General features: G+C 49.1%; 1 protein-coding gene across 1 annotated transcript in view; it reads right to left on the reverse strand.

Annotated features, from left to right (window-relative positions):
- The window catches only part of LOC142931170 (uncharacterized), a 153,613-nt gene continuing 126,131 nt past the window's right edge, over positions 1 to 27,482 (reverse strand). The window contains exon 3 of the mRNA XM_076074709.1: positions 1 to 236. Coding sequence (XP_075930824.1) covers positions 57 to 236 — 180 coding nt within the window. The 3' untranslated portion in view covers positions 1 to 56. The remainder of the gene's footprint in view (positions 237 to 27,482) is intronic.

Here is a 27,482-nt window from a genome sequence, read left to right on the forward strand (position 1 = left end):
TTTTGTTATTATTATTTTTTTTCCCCCAGTTTTATAACAGTTCTATCCCGATTTCGCTATTGCCGCCGAATCCAGCTTGGCAGGCTGGGAAGACTCCAAGGGCTCGTTGTCTTCGCTGGGCCACCGCCGTCTTGGACACGTCTTCTTCCGGTCATCACGCTGCCAGCGAAGTCTTTCATCTTGCGGGGCCTCCCAGCGTCCTCCTTGCTGACGAGAAGCTTGCGGATAACCATCACCTGGGTTTGCACGCGGGACAAAGTCGCGTTCTATTTCAGCTGCTGCAATCGTACGGAGTTACGCACAGACCTGTGTATATTTATACTACAGAACTGTGATCAGAATCACCGTCAGCTTCACAATGACAACTGTAACAATAGGCTCACGTGAATGCAGAACCATTTATGGATAGGGGAGGAATCCAGGGATGGAATGGACAGATATGTACACAGCTCAATTTCCAATCCAACCCAAAATTTATACGCATGGCATATCTTCAAGAATGTGTGATGTATAATGTATGATGCAGGAATGTACAATGCAATACCCAGTCAAACAATATTTGTTTCAATCTTGATTTGAAGCTTTCGTGACTGCAGGAATCCATTTTCTTTGGTTCTTTCGGTAAAAGTCACGTAGGTAGAAAAACAATAGATCACGAAGTTTCGATCGCAACACAAGCAATCGTCATCAGGTGGTCTTGCTGTGGTTGTCCCACCTGATGACGATTGCTTGTGTTGCGATCGAAACGTCGTGATCTATTATTTTTCTACCTACGTGACTTTACCGAAAGAACCAAAGAGTATAATAAATATTCTTAGCTCTTTCGGTAAAGTCACGTTGAAGGGAAACAAGAAAATAATAAAATATATATAAATATATTGTTCTTCTTTGGTTCTTTCGATAAAGTCACGTAGAATGAGAATAAAATAATAAATTGATAAAATAAAATAACACAATAATATTTTCACGACGTTTCGGCCACAACACAAGCGGCCTTCATCAGGTGAAGGGACGAGACTGTCTGGTAGGACAGCGCTGGAGTGAAAGAGCCACGTTCAGATTACGGCTTTTAAGCTGTGTGAGAGGAACAAAGCGCCTTGACAAAGGAATTAGCATATAATTTAGCATTGAAATGGCTGAATGATTAGCTTGTGACTGGTCACAGAAATAGTTATGTTAAAAGTTAAAGCATACACATCTGCAGAGGCACCCCTTGACAATGGAATTAGCATAGAATTTAGCAATTGAAATAGCTAAGTTAAAGCATACACATCCGCAGAGGCACCCCTTGACAATGGAATTAGCATAGAATTTAGCATTGAAATAGCTGAGTGATTAGCTTGTAACTGCTCACAGAAATAGCTACGTTAAAGTCAGACCATACACATTCACCGAGGCACTTAGTACAAATCAAACAGGAGAATTTAGCATTGAAATAACTAGGCGAATTTAGCATTGAAATAACTGAGTGATTAGCTAGTGACTGGTCACAGAAATGACTATGTTGAAGTCAAGGCCTACACATCTGAGCTATTCACAGTACTATATAGTGAACCAATAAAAACTAAAATATAAATTACCTTAATGTTATCAATAAACTCTATATTCTCCAATCAGCTAAGCTACCAACAATAAGTCGTTATATATCACAATGCTATATGGCGAAAAAATGGGTGGATTCTTACCCTCAACTTTAGCAATTTATTATTGTATTCTCATTCTACGTGACTTTACCGAAAGAACCAAAGAAGATGAATCATTGCAGTCACGAAAGCGTTAAATCGAAAAATATATTGTTGTTTATATATTATATATTTTATTGTTTCCCTTCAACGTGACTTTATAAAATAATAAAATATATATTATTGTTTATATATTATATATTTTATTGTTTCCCTTCAACGTGACTTTATAAAATAATAAAATATATAGAAATATATTATTGTTTGTATATAGGTGAGGTGAGGTGGGCGGTGAGGTGAGCGGTGCGGTGAGGTGAGGTGGGCGGTGAGGTGAGCGGTGAGGTGAGGTGGGCGGTGAGGTGAGCGGTGAGGTGAGGTGGGCGGTGAGGTGAGCGGTGAGGTGAGGTGGGCGGTGAGGTGAGCGGTGAGGTGAGGTGGGCGGTGAGGTGAGCGGTGAGGTGAGGTGGGCGGTGAGGTGAGCGGTGAGGTGAGGTGGGCGGTGAGGTGAGCGGTGAGGTGAGGTGGGCGGTGAGGTGAGCGGTGAGGTGAGGTGGGCGGTGAGGTGAGCGGTGAGGTGAGGTGGGCGGTGAGGTGAGCGGTGAGGTTAGGTGGGCGGTGAGGTGAGCGGTGAGGTGCGGTGAGGTGAGGTGGGCGGTGAGGTGAGCAGTGAGGTGAGGTGGGCGGTGAGGTGAGCGGTGAGGTGAGGTGAGGGGTGAGGTGAGGTGAGGTGAGCGGTGAGGTGAGGTGAGCGTTGAGGTGAGGTGAGTGGTGAGGTGTCTGTGAGCGGTGAGGTGAGCGGTGAGCGGTGAGGTGAGCGGTAAGGTGAGCGGAGAGGTGAGCGGTGAGGTCAGCGGTGAGCGGTGAGGTGAGCGTTGAGGTGAGCGGTGAGGTGAGGTGGGCGGTGAGGTGAGCGGTGAGGTGAGGTGGGCGGTGAGGTGAGCGGTGAGGTGAGGTGGGCGGTGAGGTGAGCGGTGAGGTGAGGTGGGCGGTGAGGTGAGCGGTGAGGTGAGGTGGGCGGTGAGGTGAGCGGTGAGGTGGGCGGTGAGGTGAGCGGTGAGGTGAGGTGGACGGTGAGGTGAGCGGTGAGGTGAGGTGGGCGGTGAGGTGAGGGTTGAGGTGAGGTGGGCGGTGAGGTGAGCGGTGAGGTGAGGTGAGCGGTGAGGTGAGCGGTGAGGTGAGGTGAGCGGTGAGGTGAGGTGAGGTGAGTGGTGAGGTGAGCGGTGAGCGGTGAGGTGAGCGGTGAGGTGAGCGGTGAGGTGAGGTGAGGTGAGCGGTGAGGTGAGCGGTGAGGTGAGGTCAGCGGTGAGGCGAGCGGTGAGGTGGGCGGTGAGGTGAGCGATGAGGTGAGGTGGACGGTTAGGTGAGCGGTGAGGTGAGGTGGGCGGTGAGGTGAGCGGTGAGGTGAGGTGGGCGGTGAGGTGAGCGGTGAGGTGAGGTGAGCGGTGAGGTGAGCGGTGAGGTGAGGTGAGCGGTGAGGTGAGGTGAGGTGAGTGGTGAGGTGAGCGGTGAGCGGTGAGGTGAGCGGTGAGGTGAGCGGTGAGGTGAGGTGAGGTGAGCGGTGAGGTGAGCGGTGAGGTGAGGTCAGCGGTGAGGTGAGCGGTGAGGTGAGGTGGGCGGTGAGGTGAGCGGTGAGGTGAGGTGGGCGGTGAGGTGAGCGGTGAGGTGAGGTGAGCGGCATGTGGGGCTCATAGCGATAGCGTGGGGAGTGTGGTGAGTTGAGTGTGGTGAGCTTTGGAGTCTGGGGAGCTGTGGAGTGTGGTGAGCTGTGGAGTGTGGTGTGTTGAGTGTGGTGAGTTGTGTGGTAAGCGGTGGGGTGTGGTGAGCTGTGGAGTGTTGAGTTGTGAAGTGTGGTGAGTTGTGTGGTGAGCTGTGAAGTGTGGTGAGTTGTGTGGTGAGCTGTGGAGTGTGGTGAGCTAAGAGTGGTGAGCTGTGGAGTGTGGTGAGTTGTGGAGTGTTGTGAGCTGTGGAGTGTGGTGAGCTGAGTGTGGTAAGTTGTTGTGAACTTTGGAGTGTGGTGAGCTGTGGAGTGTGGTGAGCTGTGGAGTGTGGTGAGCTGTAAAGTGTGGCGAGCTATAGAGTGTGGTATCTGTGCTTCTGTATCGCTGTGTATCTCCGTGTCTGTAACGTGGTAGTATCTCTGTGTCTGCGTGTATCTGCACAGACCAATTGCTCGTGGTTGCCAGGGCTCCTCTTTACTGATAGTCCAACTTCGAGAGCGCTTGATTGAATATTTATGCAGTCGTGTCCAGGTTATAGCGGACCTGAAATTCACAACTCACGTGATGACCGCGGCTTCTGTGACAACCCCATAGCCTTAATTATGAGTTTTATTTTTAAAAACATTGTAAACCATAGGATTTTAACACAGGTGTGTAAATAAAGCAGTGAACCAACCAAGAAGAAATATCACAAGTGATTTTCTTCGGAAATAAATATTTATTGTAGTAGATAATAAATGAACATGTTTTTGTTATTATTATTTTTTTTCCCCCAGTTTTATAACAGTTCTATCCCGATTTCGCTATTGCCGCCGAATCCAGCTTGGCAGGCTGGGAAGACTCCAAGGGCTCGTTGTCTTCGCTGGGCCACCGCCGTCTTGGACACGTCTTCTTCCGGTCATCACGCTGCCAGCGAAGTCTTTCATCTTGCGGGGCCTCCCAGCGTCCTCCTTGCTGACGAGAAGCGTGCGGATAACCATCACCTGGGTTTGCACGCGGGACAAAGTCGCGTTCTATTTCAGCTGCTGCAATCGTACGGAGTTACGCACAGACCTGTGTATATTTATACTACAGAACTGTGATCAGAATCACCGTCAGCTTCACAATGACAACTGCAACAATAGGCTCACGTGAATGCAGAACCATTTATGGATAGGGGAGGAATCCAGGGATGGAATGGACAGATATGTACACAGCTCAATTTCCAATCCAACCCAAAATTTATACGCATGGCATATCTTCAAGAATGTGTGATGTATAATGTATGATGCAGGAATGTACAATGCAATACCCAGTCAAACAATATTTGTTTCAATCTTGATTTGAAGCTTTCGTGACTGCAGGAATCCATTTTCTTTGGTTCTTTCGGTAAAAGTCACGTAGGTAGAAAAACAATAGATCACGAAGTTTCGATCGCAACACAAGCAATCGTCATCAGGTGGTCTTGCTGTGGTTGTCCCACCTGATGACGATTGCTTGTGTTGCGATCGAAACGTCGTGATCTATTATTTTTCTACCTACGTGACTTTACCGAAAGAACCAAAGAGTATAATAAATATTCTTAGCTCTTTCGGTAAAGTCACGTTGAAGGGAAACAAGAAAATAATAAAATATATACAAATATATTGTTCTTCTTTGGTTCTTTCGATAAAGTCACGTAGAATGAGAATAAAATAATAAATTGATAAAATAAAATAACACAATAATATTTTCACGACGTTTCGGCCACAACACAAGCGGCCTTCATCAGGTGAAGGGACGAGACTGTCTGGTAGGACAGCGCTGGAGTGAAAGAGCCACGTTCAGATTACGGCTTTTAAGCTGTGTGAGAGGAACAAAGCGCCTTGACAAAGGAATTAGCATATAATTTAGCATTGAAATGGCTGAATGATTAGCTTGTGACTGGTCACAGAAATAGTTATGTTAAAAGTTAAAGCATACACATCTGCAGAGGCACCCCTTGACAATGGAATTAGCATAGAATTTAGCAATTGAAATAGCTAAGTTAAAGCATACACATCCGCAGAGGCACCCCTTGACAATGGAATTAGCATAGAATTTAGCATTGAAATAGCTGAGTGATTAGCTTGTAACTGCTCACAGAAATAGCTACGTTAAAGTCAGACCATACACATTCACCGAGGCACTTAGTACAAATCAAACAGGAGAATTTAGCATTGAAATAACTAGGCGAATTTAGCATTGAAATAACTGAGTGATTAGCTAGTGACTGGTCACAGAAATGACTATGTTGAAGTCAAGGCCTACACATCTGAGCTATTCACAGTACTATATAGTGAACCAATAAAAACTAAAATATAAATTACCTTAATGTTATCAATAAACTCTATATTCTCCAATCAGCTAAGCTACCAACAATAAGTCGTTATATATCACAATGCTATATGGCGAAAAAATGGGTGGATTCTTACCCTCAACTTTAGCAATTTATTATTGTATTCTCATTCTACGTGACTTTACCGAAAGAACCAAAGAAGATGAATCATTGCAGTCACGAAAGCGTTAAATCGAAAAATATATTGTTGTTTATATATTATATATTTTATTGTTTCCCTTCAACGTGACTTTATAAAATAATAAAATATATTATTGTTTATATATTATATATTTTATTGTTTCCCTTCAACGTGACTTTATAAAATAATAAAATATATAGAAATATATATTATTGTTTATATATAGGTGAGGTGAGGTGGGCGGTGAGGTGAGCGGTGCGGTGAGGTGAGGTGGGCGGTGAGGTGAGCGGTGAGGTGAGGTGGGCGGTGAGGTGAGCGGTGAGGTGAGGTGGGCGGTGAGGTGAGCGGTGAGGTGAGGTGGGCGGTGAGGTGAGCGGTGAGGTGAGGTGGGCGGTGAGGTGAGCGGTGAGGTGAGGTGGGCGGTGAGGTGAGCGGTGAGGTGAGGTGGGCGGTGAGGTGAGCGGTGAGGTGAGGTGGGCGGTGAGGTGAGCGGTGAGGTGAGGTGGGCGGTGAGGTGAGCGGTGAGGTTAGGTGGGCGGTGAGGTGAGCGGTGAGGTGCGGTGAGGTGAGGTGGGCGGTGAGGTGAGCGGTGAGGTGAGGTGGGCGGTGAGGTGAGCGGTGAGGTGAGGTGAGGGGTGAGGTGAGGTGAGGTGAGCGGTGAGGTGAGGTGAGCGTTGAGGTGAGGTGAGCGGTGAGGTGTCTGTGAGCGGTGAGGTGAGCGGTGAGGTGAGCGGTGAGCGGTGAGGTGAGCGGTAAGGTGAGCGGAGAGGTGAGCGGTGAGGTCAGCGGTGAGCGGTGAGGTGAGCGTTGAGGTGAGCGGTGAGGTGAGGTGGGCGGTGAGGTGAGCGGTGAGGTGAGGTGGGCGGTGAGGTGAGCGGTGAGGTGAGGTGGGCGGTGAGGTGAGCGGTGAGGTGAGGTGGGCGGTGAGGTGAGCGGTGAGGTGAGGTGGGCGGTGAGGTGAGCGGTGAGGTGGGCGGTGAGGTGAGCGGTGAGGTGAGGTGGACGGTGAGGTGAGCGGTGAGGTGAGGTGGGCGGTGAGGTGAGCGGTGAGGTGAGGTGAGGTGAGTGGTGAGGTGAGCGGTGAGGTGAGCGGTGAGGTGAGCGGTGAGGTGAGGTGAGGTGAGCGGTGAGGTGAGCGGTGAGGTGAGGTCAGCGGTGAGGTGAGCGGTGAGGTGAGGTGGGCGGTGAGGTGAGCGGTGAGGTGAGGTGGGCGGTGAGGTGAGCGGTGAGGTGAGGTGAGCAGCATGTGGGGCTCATAGCGATAGCGTGGGGAGTGTGGTGAGTTGAGTGTGGTGAGCTTTGGAGTCTGGGGAGCTGTGGAGTGTGGTGAGCTGTGGAGTGTGGTGTGTTGAGTGTGGTGAGTTGTGTGGTGAGCGGTGGGGTGTGGTGAGCTGTGGAGTGTTGAGTTGTGAAGTGTGGTGAGTTGTGTGGTGAGCTGTGAAGTGTGGTGAGTTGTGTGGTGAGCTGTGGAGTGTGGTCAGCTAAGAATGGTGAGCTGTGGAGTGTGGTGAGTTGTGGAGTGTTGTGAGCTGTGGAGTGTGGTGAGCTGAGTGTGGTAAGTTGTTGTGAACTTTGGAGTGTGGTGAGCTGTGGAGTGTGGTGAGCTGTGGAGTGTGGTGAGCTGTAAAGTGTGGCGAGCTATAGAGTGTGGTATCTGTGCTTCTGTATCGCTGTGTATCTCCGTGTCTGTAACGTGGTAGTATCTCTGTGTCTGCGTGTATCTGCACAGACCAATTGCTCGTGGTTGCCAGGGCTCCTCTTTACTGATAGTCCAACTTCGAGAGCGCTTGATTGAATATTTATGCAGTCGTGTCCAGATTATAGCGGACCTGAAATTCACAACTCACGTGATGACCGCGGCTTCTGTGACAACCCCATAGCCTTAATTATGAGTTTTATTTTTAAAAACATTGTAAACCATAGGATTTTAACACAGGTGTGTAAATAAAGCAGTGAACCAACCAAGAAGAAATATCACAAGTGATTTTCTTCGGAAATAAATATTTATTGTAGTAGATAATAAATGAACATGTTTTTGTTATTATTATTTTTTTTCCCCCAGTTTTATAACAGTTCTATCCCGATTTCGCTATTGCCGCCGAATCCAGCTTGGCAGGCTGGGAAGACTCCAAGGGCTCGTTGTCTTCGCTGGGCCACCGCCGTCTTGGACACGTCTTCTTCCGGTCATCACGCTGCCAGCGAAGTCTTTCATCTTGCGGGGCCTCCCAGCGTCCTCCTTGCTGACGAGAAGCGTGCGGATAACCATCACCTGGGTTTGCACGCGGGACAAAGTCGCGTTCTATTTCAGCTGCTGCAATCGTACGGAGTTACGCACAGACCTGTGTATATTTATACTACAGAACTGTGATCAGAATCACCGTCAGCTTCACAATGACAACTGTAACAATAGGCTCACGTGAATGCAGAACCATTTATGGATAGGGGAGGAATCCAGGGATGGAATGGACAGATATGTACACAGCTCAATTTCCAATCCAACCCAAAATTTATACGCATGGCATATCTTCAAGAATGTGTGATGTATAATGTATGATGCAGGAATGTACAATGCAATACCCAGTCAAACAATATTTGTTTCAATCTTGATTTGAAGCTTTCGTGACTGCAGGAATCCATTTTCTTTGGTTCTTTCGGTAAAAGTCACGTAGGTAGAAAAACAATAGATCACGAAGTTTCGATCGCAACACAAGCAATCGTCATCAGGTGGTCTTGCTGTGGTTGTCCCACCTGATGACGATTGCTTGTGTTGCGATCGAAACGTCGTGATCTATTATTTTTCTACCTACGTGACTTTACCGAAAGAACCAAAGAGTATAATAAATATTCTTAGCTCTTTCGGTAAAGTCACGTTGAAGGGAAACAAGAAAATAATAAAATATATATAAATATATTGTTCTTCTTTGGTTCTTTCGATAAAGTCACGTAGAATGAGAATAAAATAATAAATTGATAAAATAAAATAACACAATAATATTTTCACGACGTTTCGGCCACAACACAAGCGGCCTTCATCAGGTGAAGGGACGAGACTGTCTGGTAGGACAGCGCTGGAGTGAAAGAGCCACGTTCAGATTACGGCTTTTAAGCTGTGTGAGAGGAACAAAGCGCCTTGACAAAGGAATTAGCATATAATTTAGCATTGAAATGGCTGAATGATTAGCTTGTGACTGGTCACAGAAATAGTTATGTTAAAAGTTAAAGCATACACATCTGCAGAGGCACCCCTTGACAATGGAATTAGCATAGAATTTAGCAATTGAAATAGCTAAGTTAAAGCATACACATCCGCAGAGGCACCCCTTGACAATGGAATTAGCATAGAATTTAGCATTGAAATAGCTGAGTGATTAGCTTGTAACTGCTCACAGAAATAGCTACGTTAAAGTCAGACCATACACATTCACCGAGGCACTTAGTACAAATCAAACAGGAGAATTTAGCATTGAAATAACTAGGCGAATTTAGCATTGAAATAACTGAGTGATTAGCTAGTGACTGGTCACAGAAATGACTATGTTGAAGTCAAGGCCTACACATCTGAGCTATTCACAGTACTATATAGTGAACCAATAAAAACTAAAATATAAATTACCTTAATGTTATCAATAAACTCTATATTCTCCAATCAGCTAAGCTACCAACAATAAGTCGTTATATATCACAATGCTATATGGCGAAAAAATGGGTGGATTCTTACCCTCAACTTTAGCAATTTATTATTGTATTCTCATTCTACGTGACTTTACTGAAAGAACCAAAGAAGATGAATCATTGCAGTCACGAAAGCGTTAAATCGAAAAATATATTGTTGTTTATATATTATATATTTTATTGTTTCCCTTCAACGTGACTTTATAAAATAATAAAATATATATTATTGTTTATATATTATATATTTTATTGTTTCCCTTCAACGTGACTTTATAAAATAATAAAATATATAGAAATATATATTATTGTTTATATATAGGTGAGGTGAGGTGGGCGGTGAGGTGAGCGGTGCGGTGAGGTGAGGTGGGCGGTGAGGTGAGCGGTGAGGTGAGGTGGGCGGTGAGGTGAGCGGTGAGGTGAGGTGGGCGGTGAGGTGAGCGGTGAGGTGAGGTGGGCGGTGAGGTGAGCGGTGAGGTGAGGTGGGCGGTGAGGTGAGCGGTGAGGTGAGGTGGGCGGTGAGGTGAGCGGTGAGGTGAGGTGGGCGGTGAGGTGAGCGGTGAGGTGAGGTGGGCGGTGAGGTGAGCGGTGAGGTGAGGTGGGCGGTGAGGTGAGCGGTGAGGTTAGGTGGGCGGTGAGGTGAGCGGTGAGGTGCGGTGAGGTGAGGTGGGCGGTGAGGTGAGCGGTGAGGTGAGGTGGGCGGTGAGGTGAGCGGTGAGGTGAGGTGAGGGGTGAGGTGAGGTGAGGTGAGCGGTGAGGTGAGGTGAGCGTTGAGGTGAGGTGAGCGGTGAGGTGTCTGTGAGCGGTGAGGTGAGCGGTGAGGTGAGCGGTGAGCGGTGAGGTGAGCGGTAAGGTGAGCGGAGAGGTGAGCGGTGAGGTCAGCGGTGAGCGGTGAGGTGAGCGTTGAGGTGAGCGGTGAGGTGAGGTGGGCGGTGAGGTGAGCGGTGAGGTGAGGTGGGCGGTGAGGTGAGCGGTGAGGTGAGGTGGGCGGTGAGGTGAGCGGTGAGGTGAGGTGGGTGGTGAGGTGAGCGGTGAGGTGAGGTGGGCGGTGAGGTGAGCGGTGAGGTGGGCGGTGAGGTGAGCGGTGAGGTGAGGTGGACGGTGAGGTGAGCGGTGAGGTGAGGTGGGCGGTGAGGTGAGCGGTGAGGTGAGGTGAGGTGAGTGGTGAGGTGAGCGGTGAGCGGTGAGGTGAGCGGTGAGGTGAGCGGTGAGGTGAGGTGAGCGGTGAGGTGAGCGGTGAGGTGAGGTCAGCGGTGAGGTGAGCGGTGAGGTGAGGTGGGCGGTGAGGTGAGCGGTGAGGTGGGCGGTGAGGTGAGCGGTGAGGTGAGGTGAGCGGCATGTGGGGCTCATAGCGATAGCGTGGGGAGTGTGGTGAGTTGAGTGTGGTGAGCTTTGGAGTCTGGGGAGCTGTGGAGTGTGGTGAGCTGTGGAGTGTGGTGTGTTGAGTGTGGTGAGTTGTGTGGTGAGCGGTGGGGTGTGGTGAGCTGTGGAGTGTTGAGTTGTGAAGTGTGGTGAGTTGTGTGGTGAGCTGTGAAGTGTGGTGAGTTGTGTGGTGAGCTGTGGAGTGTGGTGAGCTAAGAGTGGTGAGCTGTGGAGTGTGGTGAGTTGTGGAGTGTTGTGAGCTGTGGAGTGTGGTGAGCTGAGTGTGGTAAGTTGTTGTGAACTTTGGAGTGTGGTGAGCTGTGGAGTGTGGTGAGCTGTGGAGTGTGGTGAGCTGTAAAGTGTGGCGAGCTATAGAGTGTGGTATCTGTGCTTCTGTATCGCTGTGTATCTCCGTGTCTGTAACGTGGTAGTATCTCTGTGTCTGCGTGTATCTGCACAGACCAATTGCTCGTGGTTGCCAGGGCTCCTCTTTACTGATAGTCCAACTTCGAGAGCGCTTGATTGAATATTTATGCAGTCATGTCCAGGTTATAGCGGACCTGAAATTCACAACTCACGTGATGACCGCGGCTTCTGTGACAACCCCATAGCCTTAATTATGAGTTTTATTTTTAAAAACATTGTAAACCATAGGATTTTAACACAGGTGTGTAAATAAAGCAGTGAACCAACCAAGAAGAAATATCACAAGTGATTTTCTTCGGAAATAAATATTTATTGTAGTAGATAATAAATGAACATGTTTTTGTTATTATTATTTTTTTTCCCCCAGTTTTATAACAGTTCTATCCCGATTTCGCTATTGCCGCCGAATCCAGCTTGGCAGGCTGGGAAGACTCCAAGGGCTCGTTGTCTTCGCTGGGCCACCGCCGTCTTGGACACGTCTTCTTCCGGTCATCACGCTGCCAGCGAAGTCTTTCATCTTGCGGGGCCTCCCAGCGTCCTCCTTGCTGACGAGAAGCGTGCGGATAACCATCACCTGGGTTTGCACGCGGGACAAAGTCGCGTTCTATTTCAGCTGCTGCAATCGTACGGAGTTACGCACAGACCTGTGTATATTTATACTACAGAACTGTGATCAGAATCACCGTCAGCTTCACAATGACAACTGTAACAATAGGCTCACGTGAATGCAGAACCATTTATGGATAGGGGAGGAATCCAGGGATGGAATGGACAGATATGTACACAGCTCAATTTCCAATCCAACCCAAAATTTATACGCATGGCATATCTTCAAGAATGTGTGATGTATAATGTATGATGCAGGAATGTACAATGCAATACCCAGTCAAACAATATTTGTTTCAATCTTGATTTGAAGCTTTCGTGACTGCAGGAATCCATTTTCTTTGGTTCTTTCGGTAAAAGTCACGTAGGTAGAAAAACAATAGATCACGAAGTTTCGATCGCAACACAAGCAATCGTCATCAGGTGGTCTTGCTGTGGTTGTCCCACCTGATGACGATTGCTTGTGTTGCGATCGAAACGTCGTGATCTATTATTTTTCTACCTACGTGACTTTATCGAAAGAACCAAAGAGTATAATAAATATTCTTAGCTCTTTCGGTAAAGTCACGTTGAAGGGAAACAAGAAAATAATAAAATATATATAAATATATTGTTCTTCTTTGGTTCTTTCGATAAAGTCACGTAGAATGAGAATAAAATAATAAATTGATAAAATAAAATAACACAATAATATTTTCACGACGTTTCGGCCACAACACAAGCGGCCTTCATCAGGTGAAGGGACGAGACTGTCTGGTAGGACAGCGCTGGAGTGAAAGAGCCACGTTCAGATTACGGCTTTTAAGCTGTGTGAGAGGAACAAAGCGCCTTGACAAAGGAATTAGCATATAATTTAGCATTGAAATGGCTGAATGATTAGCTTGTGACTGGTCACAGAAATAGTTATGTTAAAAGTTAAAGCATACACATCTGCAGAGGCACCCCTTGACAATGGAATTAGCATAGAATTTAGCAATTGAAATAGCTAAGTTAAAGCATACACATCCGCAGAGGCACCCCTTGACAATGGAATTAGCATAGAATTTAGCATTGAAATAGCTGAGTGATTAGCTTGTAACTGCTCACAGAAATAGCTACGTTAAAGTCAGACCATACACATTCACCGAGGCACTTAGTACAAATCAAACAGGAGAATTTAGCATTGAAATAACTAGGCGAATTTAGCATTGAAATAACTGAGTGATTAGCTAGTGACTGGTCACAGAAATGACTATGTTGAAGTCAAGGCCTACACATCTGAGCTATTCACAGTACTATATAGTGAACCAATAAAAACTAAAATATAAATTACCTTAATGTTATCAATAAACTCTATATTCTCCAATCAGCTAAGCTACCAACAATAAGTCGTTATATATCACAATGCTATATGGCGAAAAAATGGGTGGATTCTTACCCTCAACTTTAGCAATTTATTATTGTATTCTCATTCTACGTGACTTTACCGAAAGAACCAAAGAAGATGAATCATTGCAGTCACGAAAGCGTTAAATCGAAAAATATATTGTTGTTTATATATTATATATTTTATTGTTTCCCTTCAACGTGACTTTATAAAATAATAAAATATATATTATTGTTTATATATTATATATTTTATTGTTTCCCTTCAACGTGACTTTATAAAATAATAAAATATATAGAAATATATTATTGTTTATATATAGGTGAGGTGAGGTGGGCGGTGAGGTGAGCGGTGCGGTGAGGTGAGGTGGGCGGTGAGGTGAGCGGTGAGGTGAGGTGGGCGGTGAGGTGAGCGGTGAGGTGAGGTGGGCGGTGAGGTGAGCGGTGAGGTGAGGTGGGCGGTGAGGTGAGCGGTGAGGTGAGGTGGGCGGTGAGGTGAGCGGTGAGGTGAGGTGGGCGGTGAGGTGAGCGGTGAGGTGAGGTGGGCGGTGAGGTGAGCGGTGAGGTGAGGTGGGCGGTGAGGTGAGCGGTGAGGTGAGGTGGGCGGTGAGGTGAGCGGTGAGGTTAGGTGGGCGGTGAGGTGAGCGGTGAGGTGCGGTGAGGTGAGGTGGGCGGTGAGGTGAGCGGTGAGGTGAGGTGGGCGGTGAGGTGAGCGGTGAGGTGAGGTGAGGGGTGAGGTGAGGTGAGGTGAGCGGTGAGGTGAGGTGAGCGTTGAGGTGAGGTGAGCGGTGAGGTGTCTGTGAGCGGTGAGGTGAGCGGTGAGGTGAGCGGTGAGCGGTGAGGTGAGCGGTAAGGTGAGCGGAGAGGTGAGCGGTGAGGTCAGCGGTGAGCGGTGAGGTGAGCGTTGAGGTGAGCGGTGAGGTGAGGTGGGCGGTGAGGTGAGCGGTGAGGTGAGGTGGGCGGTGAGGTGAGCGGTGAGGTGAGGTGGGCGGTGAGGTGAGCGGTGAGGTGAGGTGGGCGGTGAGGTGAGCGGTGAGGTGAGGTGGGCGGTGAGGTGAGCGGTGAGGTGGGCGGTGAGGTGAGCGGTGAGGTGAGGTGGACGGTGAGGTGAGCGGTGAGGTGAGGTGGGCGGTGAGGTGAGCGGTGAGGTGAGGTGGGCGGTGAGGTGAGCGGTGAGGTGAGGTGAGCGGTGAGGTGAGCGGTGAGGTGAGGTGAGCGGTGAGGTGAGCGGTGAGGTGAGGTGAGGTGAGTGGTGAGGTGAGCGGTGAGCGGTGAGGTGAGCGGTGAGGTGAGCGGTGAGGTGAGGTGAGGTGAGCGGTGAGGTGAGCGGTGAGGTGAGGTCAGCGGTGAGGTGAGCGGTGAGGTGAGGTGGGCCGTGAGGTGAGCGGTGAGGTGAGGTGGGCGGTGAGGTGAGCGGTGAGGTGAGGTGAGCGGCATGTGGGGCTCATAGCGATAGCGTGGGGAGTGTGGTGAGTTGAGTGTGGTGAGCTTTGGAGTCTGGGGAGCTGTGGAGTGTGGTGAGCTGTGGAGTGTGGTGTGTTGAGTGTGGTGAGTTGTGTGGTGAGCGGTGGGGTGTGGTGAGCTGTGGAGTGTTGAGTTGTGAAGTGTGGTGAGTTGTGTGGTGAGCTGTGAAGTGTGGTGAGTTGTGTGGTGAGCTGTGGAGTGTGGTGAGCTAAGAGTGGTGAGCTGTGGAGTGTGGTGAGTTGTGGAGTGTTGTGAGCTGTGGAGTGTGGTGAGCTGAGTGTGGTAAGTTGTTGTGAACTTTGGAGTGTGGTGAGCTGTGGAGTGTGGTGAGCTGTGGAGTGTGGTGAGCTGTAAAGTGTGGCGAGCTATAGAGTGTGGTATCTGTGCTTCTGTATCGCTGTGTATCTCCGTGTCTGTAACGTGGTAGTATCTCTGTGTCTGCGTGTATCTGCACAGACCAATTGCTCGTGGTTGCCAGGGCTCCTCTTTACTGATAGTCCAACTTCGAGAGCGCTTGATTGAATATTTATGCAGTCGTGTCCAGGTTATAGCGGACCTGAAATTCACAACTCACGTGATGACCGCGGCTTCTGTGACAACCCCATAGCCTTAATTATGAGTTTTATTTTTAAAAACATTGTAAACCATAGGATTTTAACACAGGTGTGTAAATAAAGCAGTGAACCAACCAAGAATAAATATCACAAGTGATTTTCTTCGGAAATAAATATTTATTGTAGTAGATAATAAATGAACATGTTTTTGTTATTATTATTTTTTTTCCCCCAGTTTTATAACAGTTCTATCCCGATTTCGCTATTGCCGCCGAATCCAGCTTGGCAGGCTGGGAAGACTCCAAGGGCTCGTTGTCTTCGCTGGGCCACCGCCGTCTTGGACACGTCTTCTTCCGGTCATCACGCTGCCAGCGAAGTCTTTCATCTTGCGGGGCCTCCCAGCGTCCTCCTTGCTGACGAGAAGCGTGCGGATAACCATCACCTGGGTTTGCACGCGGGACAAAGTCGCGTTCTATTTCAGCTGCTGCAATCGTACGGAGTTACGCACAGACCTGTGTATATTTATACTACAGAACTGTGATCAGAATCACCGTCAGCTTCACAATGACAACTGTAACAATAGGCTCACGTGAATGCAGAACCATTTATGGATAGGGGAGGAATCCAGGGATGGAATGGACAGATATGTACACAGCTCAATTTCCAATCCAACCCAAAATTTATACGCATGGCATATCTTCAAGAATGTGTGATGTATAATGTATGATGCAGGAATGTACAATGCAATACCCAGTCAAACAATATTTGTTTCAATCTTGATTTGAAGCTTTCGTGACTGCAGGAATCCATTTTCTTTGGTTCTTTCGGTAAAAGTCACGTAGGTAGAAAAACAATAGATCACGAAGTTTCGATCGCAACACAAGCAATCGTCATCAGGTGGTCTTGCTGTGGTTGTCCCACCTGATGACGATTGCTTGTGTTGCGATCGAAACGTCGTGATCTATTATTTTTCTACCTACGTGACTTTACCGAAAGAACCAAAGAGTATAATAAATATTCTTAGCTCTTTCGGTAAAGTCACATTGAAGGGAAACAAGAAAATAATAAAATATATATAAATATATTGTTCTTCTTTGGTTCTTTCGATAAAGTCACGTAGAATGAGAATAAAATAATAAATTGATAAAATAAAATAACACAATAATATTTTCACGACGTTTCGGCCACAACACAAGCGGCCTTCATCAGGTGAAGGGACGAGACTGTCTGGTAGGACAGCGCTGGAGTGAAAGAGCCACGTTCAGATTACGGCTTTTAAGCTGTGTGAGAGGAACAAAGCGCCTTGACAAAGGAATTAGCATATAATTTAGCATTGAAATGGCTGAATGATTAGCTTGTGACTGGTCACAGAAATAGTTATGTTAAAAGTTAAAGCATACACATCTGCAGAGGCACCCCTTGACAATGGAATTAGCATAGAATTTAGCAATTGAAATAGCTAAGTTAAAGCATACACATCCGCAGAGGCACCCCTTGACAATGGAATTAGCATAGAATTTAGCATTGAAATAGCTGAGTGATTAGCTTGTAACTGCTCACAGAAATAGCTACGTTAAAGTCAGACCATACACATTCACCGAGGCACTTAGTACAAATCAAACAGGAGAATTTAGCATTGAAATAACTAGGCGAATTTAGCATTGAAATAACTGAGTGATTATCTAAGGACTGGTCACAGAAATGACTATGTTGAAGTCAAGGCCTACACATCTGAGCTATTCACAGTACTATATAGTGAACCAATAAAAACTAAAATATAAATTACCTTAATGTTATCAATAAACTCTATATTCTCCAATCAGCTAAGCTACCAACAATAAGTCGTTATATATCACAATGCTATATGGCGAAAAAATGGGTGGATTCTTACCCTCAACTTTAGCAATTTATTATTGTATTCTCATTCTACGTGACTTTACCGAAAGAACCAAAGAAGATGAATCATTGCAGTCACGAAAGCGTTAAATCGAAAAATATATTGTTGTTTATATATTATATATTTTATTGTTTCCCTTCAACGTGACTTTATAAAATAATAAAATATATATTATTGTTTATATATTATATATTTTATTGTTTCCCTTCAACGTGACTTTATAAAATAATAAAATATATAGAAATATATATTATTGTTTATATATTAAACAATAATATATTATATATATTCACGGGGAAACATTTATTATACTTCTTTTGTTCTTTCGGTAAAGTCACATAGAATGAGAATAAAATAATAAATTGATAAAATAAAATAACACAATAATATTCTCACGACGTTTCGGCCATAGCGGGAAACAGAGCCACGGGGCCGAAACGTCGTGAGAATATTATTGTGTTATTTTATTTTATCAATTTATTATTTTATTCTCATTCTACGTGACTTTACCAAAAGAACCAAAGAAGATGAATCATTGCAGTCACGAAAGCTTTAAATCGAAATTTATTATACTTTTGATATAAAGCTTTCGTGACTGCAGTAATTCATATGCTTAGCTCTTTCGGTAAAGTCACGTTGAAGGGAAACAATAAAATATATAATATATAAACAATAATATATATTTTATTATTTTATAAAGTCACGTTGAAGGGAAACAATAAAATATATAATATATAAATATATAAATATATATTATATATAAATATATATTTATATATTATATATATTTTATTGTTTCCCTTCAACGTGACTTTATAAAATAATAAAATATATAGAAATATATATTATTGTTTATATATTAAACAATAATATATTACAATAATATATTATATATATTCACGGGGAAACATTTATTATACTTCTTTTGTTCTTTCGGTAAGTCACGTAGAATGAGAATAAAATAATAAATTGATAAAATAAAATAACACAATAATATTCTCACGACGTTTCGGCCATAGCGGGAAACAGAGCCGCGGGGCCGAAACGTCGTGAGAATATTATTGTGTTATTTTATTTTATCAATTGATTATTTTATTCTCATTCTACGTGACTTTACCGAAAGAACCAAAGAAGATGAATCACTGCAGTCACGAAAGCTCTAAATCGAAATTTATTATACTTTTGATTTAAAGCTTTCGTGACTGCAGTAATTCATGTTCTTAGCTCTTTCGGTAAAGTCACGTTGAAGGAAAACAATAAAATATATAATATATAAACAATAATATATATTTCTATATATTTTATTATTTTATAAAGTCACGTTGAAGGGAAACAATAAAATATATAATATATGAACAAAAATATATTTATATATATTATTTATATTTTATATATTTATATTATTTATATATATTATATATCTTATTGTTTCCCTTCAACGTGACTTTACTGAAAGAGCTAAGTATATGAATTACTGCAGTCACGAAAGCTTTAAATCAAAAGAATAATAAATTACGATTTAAAGCTTTCGTGACTGCAATGATTCATCTTCTTTGGTTCTTTCGGTAAAGTCACGTAGAATGAGAATAAAATAATAAATTGATAAAATAAAACAAAAATATTCTCACGACGTTTCGGCCCCACGGCTCTGTTTCCCGCTATGGCCGAAACGTCGTGAGAATATTATTGTGTTATTTCATCAATTTATTATTTTATTCTCATTCTACGTGACTTTACCGAAAGAACAAAAGAAGTATAATAAATGTTTCCCCGTGATCGTTTCTCACTGGGACTCATCGGTGGATCGCGAGCAACGAGCGTTGTGTTGTCGGCTGTGTGCGCCCCCAGTGTTGCGACTCACCCCACGCGGGTTCCTCCTTTGGAAATAGCGGGCCTTGGAATTGTAGACAAACGCCTTCCGCACCAATTGTGGGCTCAGGCCGCCATCACGCGGCTTCTGTTCTCAGAGCAACAGCCAAGATGCACAATAAGAGGCACACACACGCACTCCCGTTAACGATGTGGAATCTCTGGCATGCAAAAAAAAACTCTTCACGCTCCGTATTTCCAAATGGAGTTCAGAAACATTACTCGACGTACAGGTACGAACATTATTTATGCTAGCTCGTTGATTCCTAATTTGCTCGTATTATAAAACGTAAGAGGTGTTTCTTGAATAATTACACAACACTGCTCTGAGCAACACTTTACAACGAACTTTCCCTGCACACTTCTGAATCACGCCGTGCTGCGCGTCTGGCCATGATTTTAAACAAACGGAGCTCCGGGCATGCGCTCTGTCCGTCCCTCTCCCTGAACCGGATCTAATGACTAGCCAGGTGAAGTATGGCCAAAACTCCCCACCATCCCAGTCCGCACCCACATCACCCTCCGCGGCCAGAGGGACACAACGACTAAGTCACGATGTGTCACGTCGCCTCATCTGCTCACTAGCTAATGCGCCTGTCCGATGCCGTGCCAGCAACATCCGAATAGAGACCTGTTATAGGCCTCGCACATTCTCCTGCAGGCCCCGCGGCTCTGTTTGCCGCTACAACTTGCTGACCCGCCCATACTGGACGTCTGTGAAAGACTAAAACAGCCTCATAGCTTATCGGACTGCTCCAGTCTCAAGAGAGATTCTGACGCTGTTCAGGTCCCCCGTACCTGCCTCCAAAACGGGGTTGGGTTGGTTCGGGTGGTGGTGGTTGTAGAGGGGGAGTGTGCAGGGGAGGTAGCAGAGGGGGGTAGCGGAGGGGGGTAGCGGAGGGGGGTAGCGGTGGGGATAGTGGGGGGGGGGTAGTGAGGGGTAGTGGGGGGGTAGCAGAGGGGGTAGTGGGGGGGGGTAGCGGGGGCGCAGGGGAGTAGCGGGGGATGCGGCCTCAAATCGACCAAAATGCCCTCCGGGATCGATCTACTGTATACAAATTTGATATTAACTTATTTTAAAGTTGACCGCTACCCCCACGCTAAAGTGTTATTTGACTGTTGTAGTGCGGCGGTGCGATGAACGTACCTTGCGTGCCCGAATCCACGCGATCACTTGCACTGCACTGAATCCCGTGCTGATTACGGAGATGACGGTCGACAAGAGGCTATGTCGGTGCTGCTCTCGCGGCTCCGGCGGTGGTTGAATGTCGCACGGCCTCTGCTCGGCGGGGACGTCTTCTCTCTCGTTGCTGTCCGGTATCGATTGGCTCGGAAAATCGGTCGAAGCAAAGTCGGCATATGCCATGGGGGCATTGCCACCAAGATCATCGGGATTTCCAAGAGGAGCAGCACTGCCACCAAGATCATCGGGATTTCCAAGAAGAGCAGCACTGCCACCAAGATCATCGGGATTTCCAAGAGGAGCAACATTGCCACCAAGATCATCGGGATTTCCAAGAAGAGCAGCACTGCCACCAAGATCATCGGGATTTCCAAGAGGAGCAACATTGCCACCAAGATCATCGGGATTTCCAAGACTAGCAGCATTGCCACCCAGGTTATCGAGATATCCAATCAGGGAATTAACCCCCAGGTGATCGCTCACCTTTAGTATGGAGGGTGGCAGCCAGATGGCCGGCTCCATCACCCCTTGCCAAGTGACAAATCCGACTAAAGACGCCACCGTGAGCATCACTTGGTACGGGTTGCATCTGGACACATCCATCTTTGCCGTTCGATCGCGATCACAACAGCAGAGAGCGGCTGCACTGCTCCTCCTCGTAAGACTCGACTGTGGCCCACGTGTTCAACCACGTGGGGTGGTCACGTGGCCCACTGGTTCGTAACGACAGTCCACGGTTGGAACCCAACGGGCCGCCCCGTAGCCATGGCAACGGGAGGTTGTCCACTCCACTGGCGAGTGTCTGTGATTTATTATAAAAATAATAATAGATCACAACGTTTCGATCACAACACAAGCGGTCATCATTAGGAGGAAAAAAATAATCCAGCAGTTGAACTGCTGAACGAGCAGTTCCACTGTTTCAACCTTGTTGTAACAGCTCTTAAAACAAGGTTGTAACAGCTCTCTCGCTGTTACAACAAGGTTATTACCTTTATCACCTTGTTGTAACAGCTCTCTCGCTGTTACAACAAGGTTATAACCTTTATCACCTTGTTGTAACAGCTCTCTCGCTGTTTTTTTCCGCCTGAGAACGGCCGCTTGTGTTGCGATCGAAACGTCGTGATCTATTATTATTTTGTTTCTACGTACGCGACTTTACCGAAAGAACCAGAGAGTAATGCCCCATTGATTTACATATTTTTTAAAATCAAGATCATCCTAGTATTGTGTGTGCACCCATTCCGTTTTCGTTCTCTTTGTCACCAACGACCGTGAATGGAGACTGAACACGCAACAATGGTGCCAAGTGAACAACGTTAATACGCATTCACAAAGAGAATTGATACTTTCTCAATAAAGATGGAATTCCGCACACACATTGGAATGATGTTGCCGTGGTGTTGTTCGTTCCCGCATTCGACTGGCAAATGCGGTGGTTGCCAGTTCGATCTCGCAGCGCAGCAGTTGATCCTCACCCCGCCTCTGTCAGCCCCAAAAGTTTGAATGGTAAACGCCACTGAGTGAACGGGCAGGTCATGTCTGCTGGGGTACAGTGTGGAGGAGACTTCTTCAACACGTCCCGCCAGCGTGAACGGGTAGGGCCACGCAGCTTTACACATCAACAATCGGCTGCGCAAACCACTCACTGATCCAGGGTCGAGGCTCAAGCCTGCTTTGCTTCTGATATTTGATGATATAAAGTTGTGAAAATAATTAAAGGTGATATTCTTTGGGTCTTTCGGGAAAGTCACGTTGATAGGTTCAAAGGAAATAACCAAAAAATTACATTATTAAAACTACGACGTTTCGATCGCAACACAAGCGTGATGACGAACGCTTGTGTTGCGATCGAAACGTGGTAGTTGTTATTTGTTGTTATTTTCTTTTAACCTATCTCCGTGACTTTACCGAAAGACCCAAAGAATATGAATTCCTGCAGTCACGAAAGCATTAAGTGAACAATAAAAGGTAATTGAAACAAACTGAGCTATAAAGGTATTTTTCAGAAGCGACCTGACTATCACGAATGAAAGTTCAAGAAAGTGGCCGATCACGTGGACATGTGTAGCAGCTAAATTCTCTAAACGCACGTTTATAAATTGTGTTAAGAACACTGAAAGACATTAGTCTACCCAATGGTGATGATGGCCATGATCAGGATGGCATTAGGTGCGAAAGTAGTGGTCCCCGCTCGCCTATTTAACCGTGCAGTCATGCATTGTGTTGAGTCTATGATGCCAGTAGTATCCAGGCTTAAACCTGCTGAGCGTGGTGAGCTGTGGAGTGTGGTGAGCAGTGGAATGTGGTGAGCTGTGGAATGTGGTGAGCTGAGTGTGGTGAGTTGTGTTGTGAGCTTTGGAATGTGGTGAGCTGATGTGATGAGTTGTGTTGGGAGCTGTGTAGAGTGTGGTGAGCTGTGGAGTGTGGTGAGCAGTGGAGTGTGGTGAGCAGAGTGGTGACTTGTGGAAAGTGGTGAGTTGTGGAAAGTGGTGAGCTGTGGAGTGTGGTGAGCTTAGTGTGGTGAGCTGTGGTGAGCTGTGGAGTGTGGTGAGCTGAGTGGTGAGCTGTGAAGTGTGGTGAGCTTAGTGTGGTGAGCTGTGGAGTGTGGTGAGCTGAGTGGTGAGCTGAGTGTGGTGAGCTGAGTGGTGAGCTGTGGAGTGTGGTGAGCTGAGTGGTGAGCTGAGTGGTGAGCTGTGTGGTGAGTTGTGGAGTGTGGTGAGCTGTGGAGTGTGGTGAGCTGAGTGGTGAGCTGTGGAGTGTGGTGAGCTGAGTGGTGAGCTGAGTGGTGAGCTGAGTGGCGAGCTGAGTGGCGAGCTGAGTGGTGAGCTGGGTAGTGAGCTGGGTGGTGAGCTGGGTGGTGAGCTGAGCGGTGAGCTGAGCTGAGCGGTGAGCTGAGCTGAGCGGTGAGCTGAGCGGTGAGGTGAGCTGAGCGGTGAAGTGAGCTGAGCGGTGAGGTGAGCTGAGCGGTGAGGTGAGCTGAGCGGTGAGGTGAGCGGTGAGGTGAGCGGTGAGGTGAGGTGAGCGGTGAGGTGAGGTGAGCGGTGAGGTGAGCGGTGAGGTGAGGTGAGCGGTGAGGTGAGGTGAGCGGTGAGGTGAGGTGAGGTGAGCGGTGAGGTGAGCGGTGAGGTGAGGTGAGGTGAGCGGTGAGGTGAGGTGAGGTGAGCGGTGAGGTGAGGTGAGCGGTGAGGTGAGGTGAGCGGTGAGGTGAGCGGTGAGGTGAGGTGAGGTGAGCGGTGAGGTGAGGTGAGGTGAGCGGTGAGGTGAGGTGAGGTGAGCGGTGAGGTGAGGTGAGGTGAGCGGTGAGGTGAGGTGAGAGGTGAGGTGAGGTGAGCGGTGAGGTGAGGTGAGCGGTGAGGTGAGGTGAGGTGAGCGGTGAGGTGAGGTGAGCGGTGAGGTGAGCGGTGAGGTGAGGTGAGAGGTGAGGTGAGGTGAGCTGTGAGGTGAGGTGAGCGGTGAGGTGAGGTGAGCGGTGAGGTGAGCGGTGAGGTGAAGTGAGCGGTGAGGTGTGAGGTGAGGTGAGCGGTGAGATGAGGTGAGCGGTGAGGTGGGGTGAGGTGAGCGGTGAGGTGAGGTGAGCGGTGAGGTGAGGTGAGCGGTGAGGTGAGGTGAGCGATGCGGTGAGGTGAGGTGAGGTGAGCGGTGAGGCGAGGTGAGCGGTGAGGCGAGGTGAGGTGAGGTGAGCGGTGAGGTGAGGTGAGCGGTGAGGTGAGCGGTGAGGGGAGGTGAGGTGAGGTGAGCGGTGAGGTGAGGTGAGCGGTGAGGTGAGCGGTGAGGTGAGGTGAGCGGTGAGGTGAGGTGAGCGGTGAGGTGAGGTGAGCGGTGAGGCGAGGTGAGCGGTGAGGCGAGGTGAGGTGAGGCGAGGTGAGCGGTGAGGTGAGGTGAGCGGTGAGGTGAGGTGAGCGGTGAGGTGAGGTGAGAGGTGAGGTGAGGTGAGCTGTGAGGTGAGGTGAGGTGAGCGGTGAGGTGAGGTGAGGTGAGCGGTGAGGTGAGCGGTGAGGTGGGGTGAGGTGAGCGGTGAGGTGAGGTGAGCGGTGAGGTGAGGTGAGCGGTGAGGTGAGGTGAGCGATGAGGTGAGGTGAGCGGTGAGGTGAGTTGAGGTGAGCGGTGAGGCGAGGTGAGCGGTGAGGCGAGGTGAGGTGAGGTGAGGTGAGCGGTGAGGTGAGGTGAGCGGTGAGGTGAGCGGTGAGGCGAGGTGAGGTGAGGTGAGCGGTGAGGTGAGGTGAGCGGTGAGGTGAGCGGTGAGGTGAGGTGAGCGGTGAGGTGAGGTGAGCGGTGAGGCGAGGTGAGCGGTGAGGCGAGGTGAGGTGAGGTGAGGTGAGCGGTGAGGTGAGCGGTGAGGCGAGGTGAGTTGAGGTGAGCGGTGAGGTGAGGTGAGGTGTGAGGTGAGGTGAGCGGTGAGGTGAGGAGCGGTGAGGTGAGCGGTGAGGTGAGCGGTGAGGTGAGGTGAGCGGTGAGGTGAGGTGAGCGGTGAGGTGAGGTGAGCGGTGAGGTGAGCGGTGAGGTGAGGTGAGCGGTGAGGTGAGGTGAGGTGAGCGGTGAGGTGAGGTGAGGTGAGCGGTGAGGTGAGGTGAGCGGTGAGGTGAGGTGAGCGGTGAGGTGAGGTGAGGTGAGCGGTGAGGTGAGGTGAGCGGTGAGGTGAGGTGAGCGGTGAGGTGAGGTGAGCGGTGAGGTGAGCGGTGAGGTGAGCGGTGAGGTGAGGTGAGGTGAGCGGTGAGGTGAGGTGAGGTGAGCGGTGAGGTGAGGTGAGAGGTGAGGTGAGGTGAGCGGTGAGGTGAGGTGAGCGGTGAGGTGAGGTGAGGTGAGCGGTGAGGTGAGGTGAGCGGTGAGGTGAGCGGTGAGGTGAGGTGAGAGGTGAGGTGAGGTGAGCTGTGAGGTGAGGTGAGCGGTGAGGTGAGGTGAGCGGTGAGGTGAGCGGTGAGGTGAAGTGAGCGGTGAGGTGTGAGGTGAGGTGAGCGGTGAGATGAGGTGAGCGGTGAGGTGGGGTGAGGTGAGCGGTGAGGTGAGGTGAGCGGTGAGGTGAGGTGAGCGGTGAGGTGAGGTGAGCGATGCGGTGAGGTGAGGTGAGGTGAGCGGTGAGGCGAGGTGAGCGGTGAGGCGAGGTGAGGTGAGGTGAGCGGTGAGGTGAGGTGAGCGGTGAGGTGAGCGGTGAGGGGAGGTGAGGTGAGCGGTGAGGTGAGGTGAGCGGTGAGGTGAGCGGTGAGGTGAGGTGAGCGGTGAGGTGAGGTGAGCGGTGAGGTGAGGTGAGCGGTGAGGCGAGGTGAGCGGTGAGGCGAGGTGAGGTGAGGCGAGGTGAGCGGTGAGGTGAGGTGAGCGGTGAGGTGAGGTGAGCGGTGAGGTGAGGTGAGAGGTGAGGTGAGGTGAGCTGTGAGGTGAGGTGAGGTGAGCGGTGAGGTGAGGTGAGGTGAGCGGTGAGGTGAGCGGTGAGGTGGGGTGAGGTGAGCGGTGAGGTGAGGTGAGCGGTGAGGTGAGGTGAGCGGTGAGGTGAGGTGAGCGATGAGGTGAGGTGAGCGGTGAGGTGAGTTGAGGTGAGCGGTGAGGCGAGGTGAGCGGTGAGGCGAGGTGAGGTGAGGTGAGGTGAGCGGTGAGGTGAGGTGAGCGGTGAGGTGAGCGGTGAGGCGAGGTGAGGTGAGGTGAGCGGTGAGGTGAGGTGAGCGGTGAGGTGAGCGGTGAGGTGAGGTGAGCGGTGAGGTGAGGTGAGCGGTGAGGCGAGGTGAGCGGTGAGGCGAGGTGAGGTGAGGTGAGGTGAGCGGTGAGGTGAGCGGTGAGGCGAGGTGAGTTGAGGTGAGCGGTGAGGTGAGGTGAGGTGTGAGGTGAGGTGAGCGGTGAGGTGAGGAGCGGTGAGGTGAGCGGTGAGGTGAGCGGTGAGGTGAGGTGAGCGGTGAGGTGAGCGGTGAGGTGAGGTGAGCGGTGAGGTGAGGTGAGCGGTGAGGTGAGGTGAGCGGTGAGGTGAGCGGTGAGGTGAGGTGAGGTGAGCGGTGAGGTGAGGTGAGGTGAGCGGTGAGGTGAGGTGAGCGGTGAGGTGAGGTGAGGTGAGCGGTGAGGTGAGGTGAGCGGTGAGGTGAGGTGAGCGGTGAGGTGAGGTGAGCGGTGAGGTGAGGTGAGCGGTGAGGTGAGGTGAGCGGTGAGGTGAGCGGTGAGGTGAGGTGAGCGGTGAGGTGAGGTGAGCGGTGAGGTGAGGTGAGCGGTGAGGTGAGGTGAGAGGTGAGGTGAGGTGAGCTGTGAGGTGAGGTGAGGTGAGCGGTGAGGTGAGGTGAGGTGAGCGGTGAGGTGAGCGGTGAGGTGAAGTGAGCGGTGAGGTGTGACGTGAGGTGAGCGGTGAGATGAGGTGAGCGGTGAGGTGGGGTGAGGTGAGCGGTGAGGTGAGGTGAGCGGTGAGGTGAGGTGAGCGGTGAGGTGAGGTGAGCGATGAGGTGAGGTGAGCGGTGAGGTGAGGTGAGGTGAGCGGTGAGGCGAGGTGAGCGGTGAGGCGAGGTGAGCTGAGGTGAGCGGTGAGGTGAGGTGAGCGGTGAGGTGAGCGGTGAGGCGAGGTGAGGTGAGGTGAGCGGTGAGGTGAGGTGAGCGGTGAGGTGAGCGGTGAGGTGAGCGGTGAGGTGAGGTGAGCGGTGAGGTGAGGTGAGATGTGAGGCGAGGTGAGCGGTGAGGCGAGGTGAGGTGAGGTGAGGTGAGCGGTGAGGTGAGGTGAGAGGTGAGGTGAGGTGAGCTGTGAGGTGAGGTGAGGTGAGCGGTGAGGTGAGGTGAGGTGAGCGGTGAGGTGAGCGGTGAGGTGAAGTGAGCGGTGAGGTGTGAGGTGAGGTGAGCGGTGAGATGAGGTGAGCGGTGAGGTGAGGTGAGCGGTGAGGTGACGTGAGCGATGAGGTGAGGTGAGCGGTGAGGTGAGGTGAGGTGAGCGGTGAGGCGAGGTGAGGTGAGGTGAGCGGTGAGGTGAGGTGAGCGGTGAGGTGAGCGGTGAGGCGAGGTGAGGTGAGGTGAGCGGTGAGGTGAGGTGAGGTGAGCGGTGAGGTGAGCGGTGAGGTGAGGTGAGCGGTGAGGCGAGGTGAGCGGTGAGGTGAGGTGAGGTGAGCGGTGAGATGAGTTGAGGTGAGCGGTGAGGTGAGGTGAGCGGTGAGGTGAGCGGTGAGGTGAGGTGAGCGGTGAGGTGAGCGGTGAGGTGAGCGGTGAGGTGAGCGGTGAGGTGAGGTGAGAGGTGAGCGGTGAGGTGAGAGGTGAG

Source organism: Petromyzon marinus, chromosome 50 (assembly GCF_048934315.1).
Source record: "Petromyzon marinus isolate PM22_M1 ecotype Great Lakes invasive population chromosome 50, UKy_Petmar_22M1.pri1.0, whole genome shotgun sequence".
Classification (NCBI taxonomy): Eukaryota; Metazoa; Chordata; class Hyperoartia; order Petromyzontiformes; family Petromyzontidae; genus Petromyzon; species Petromyzon marinus.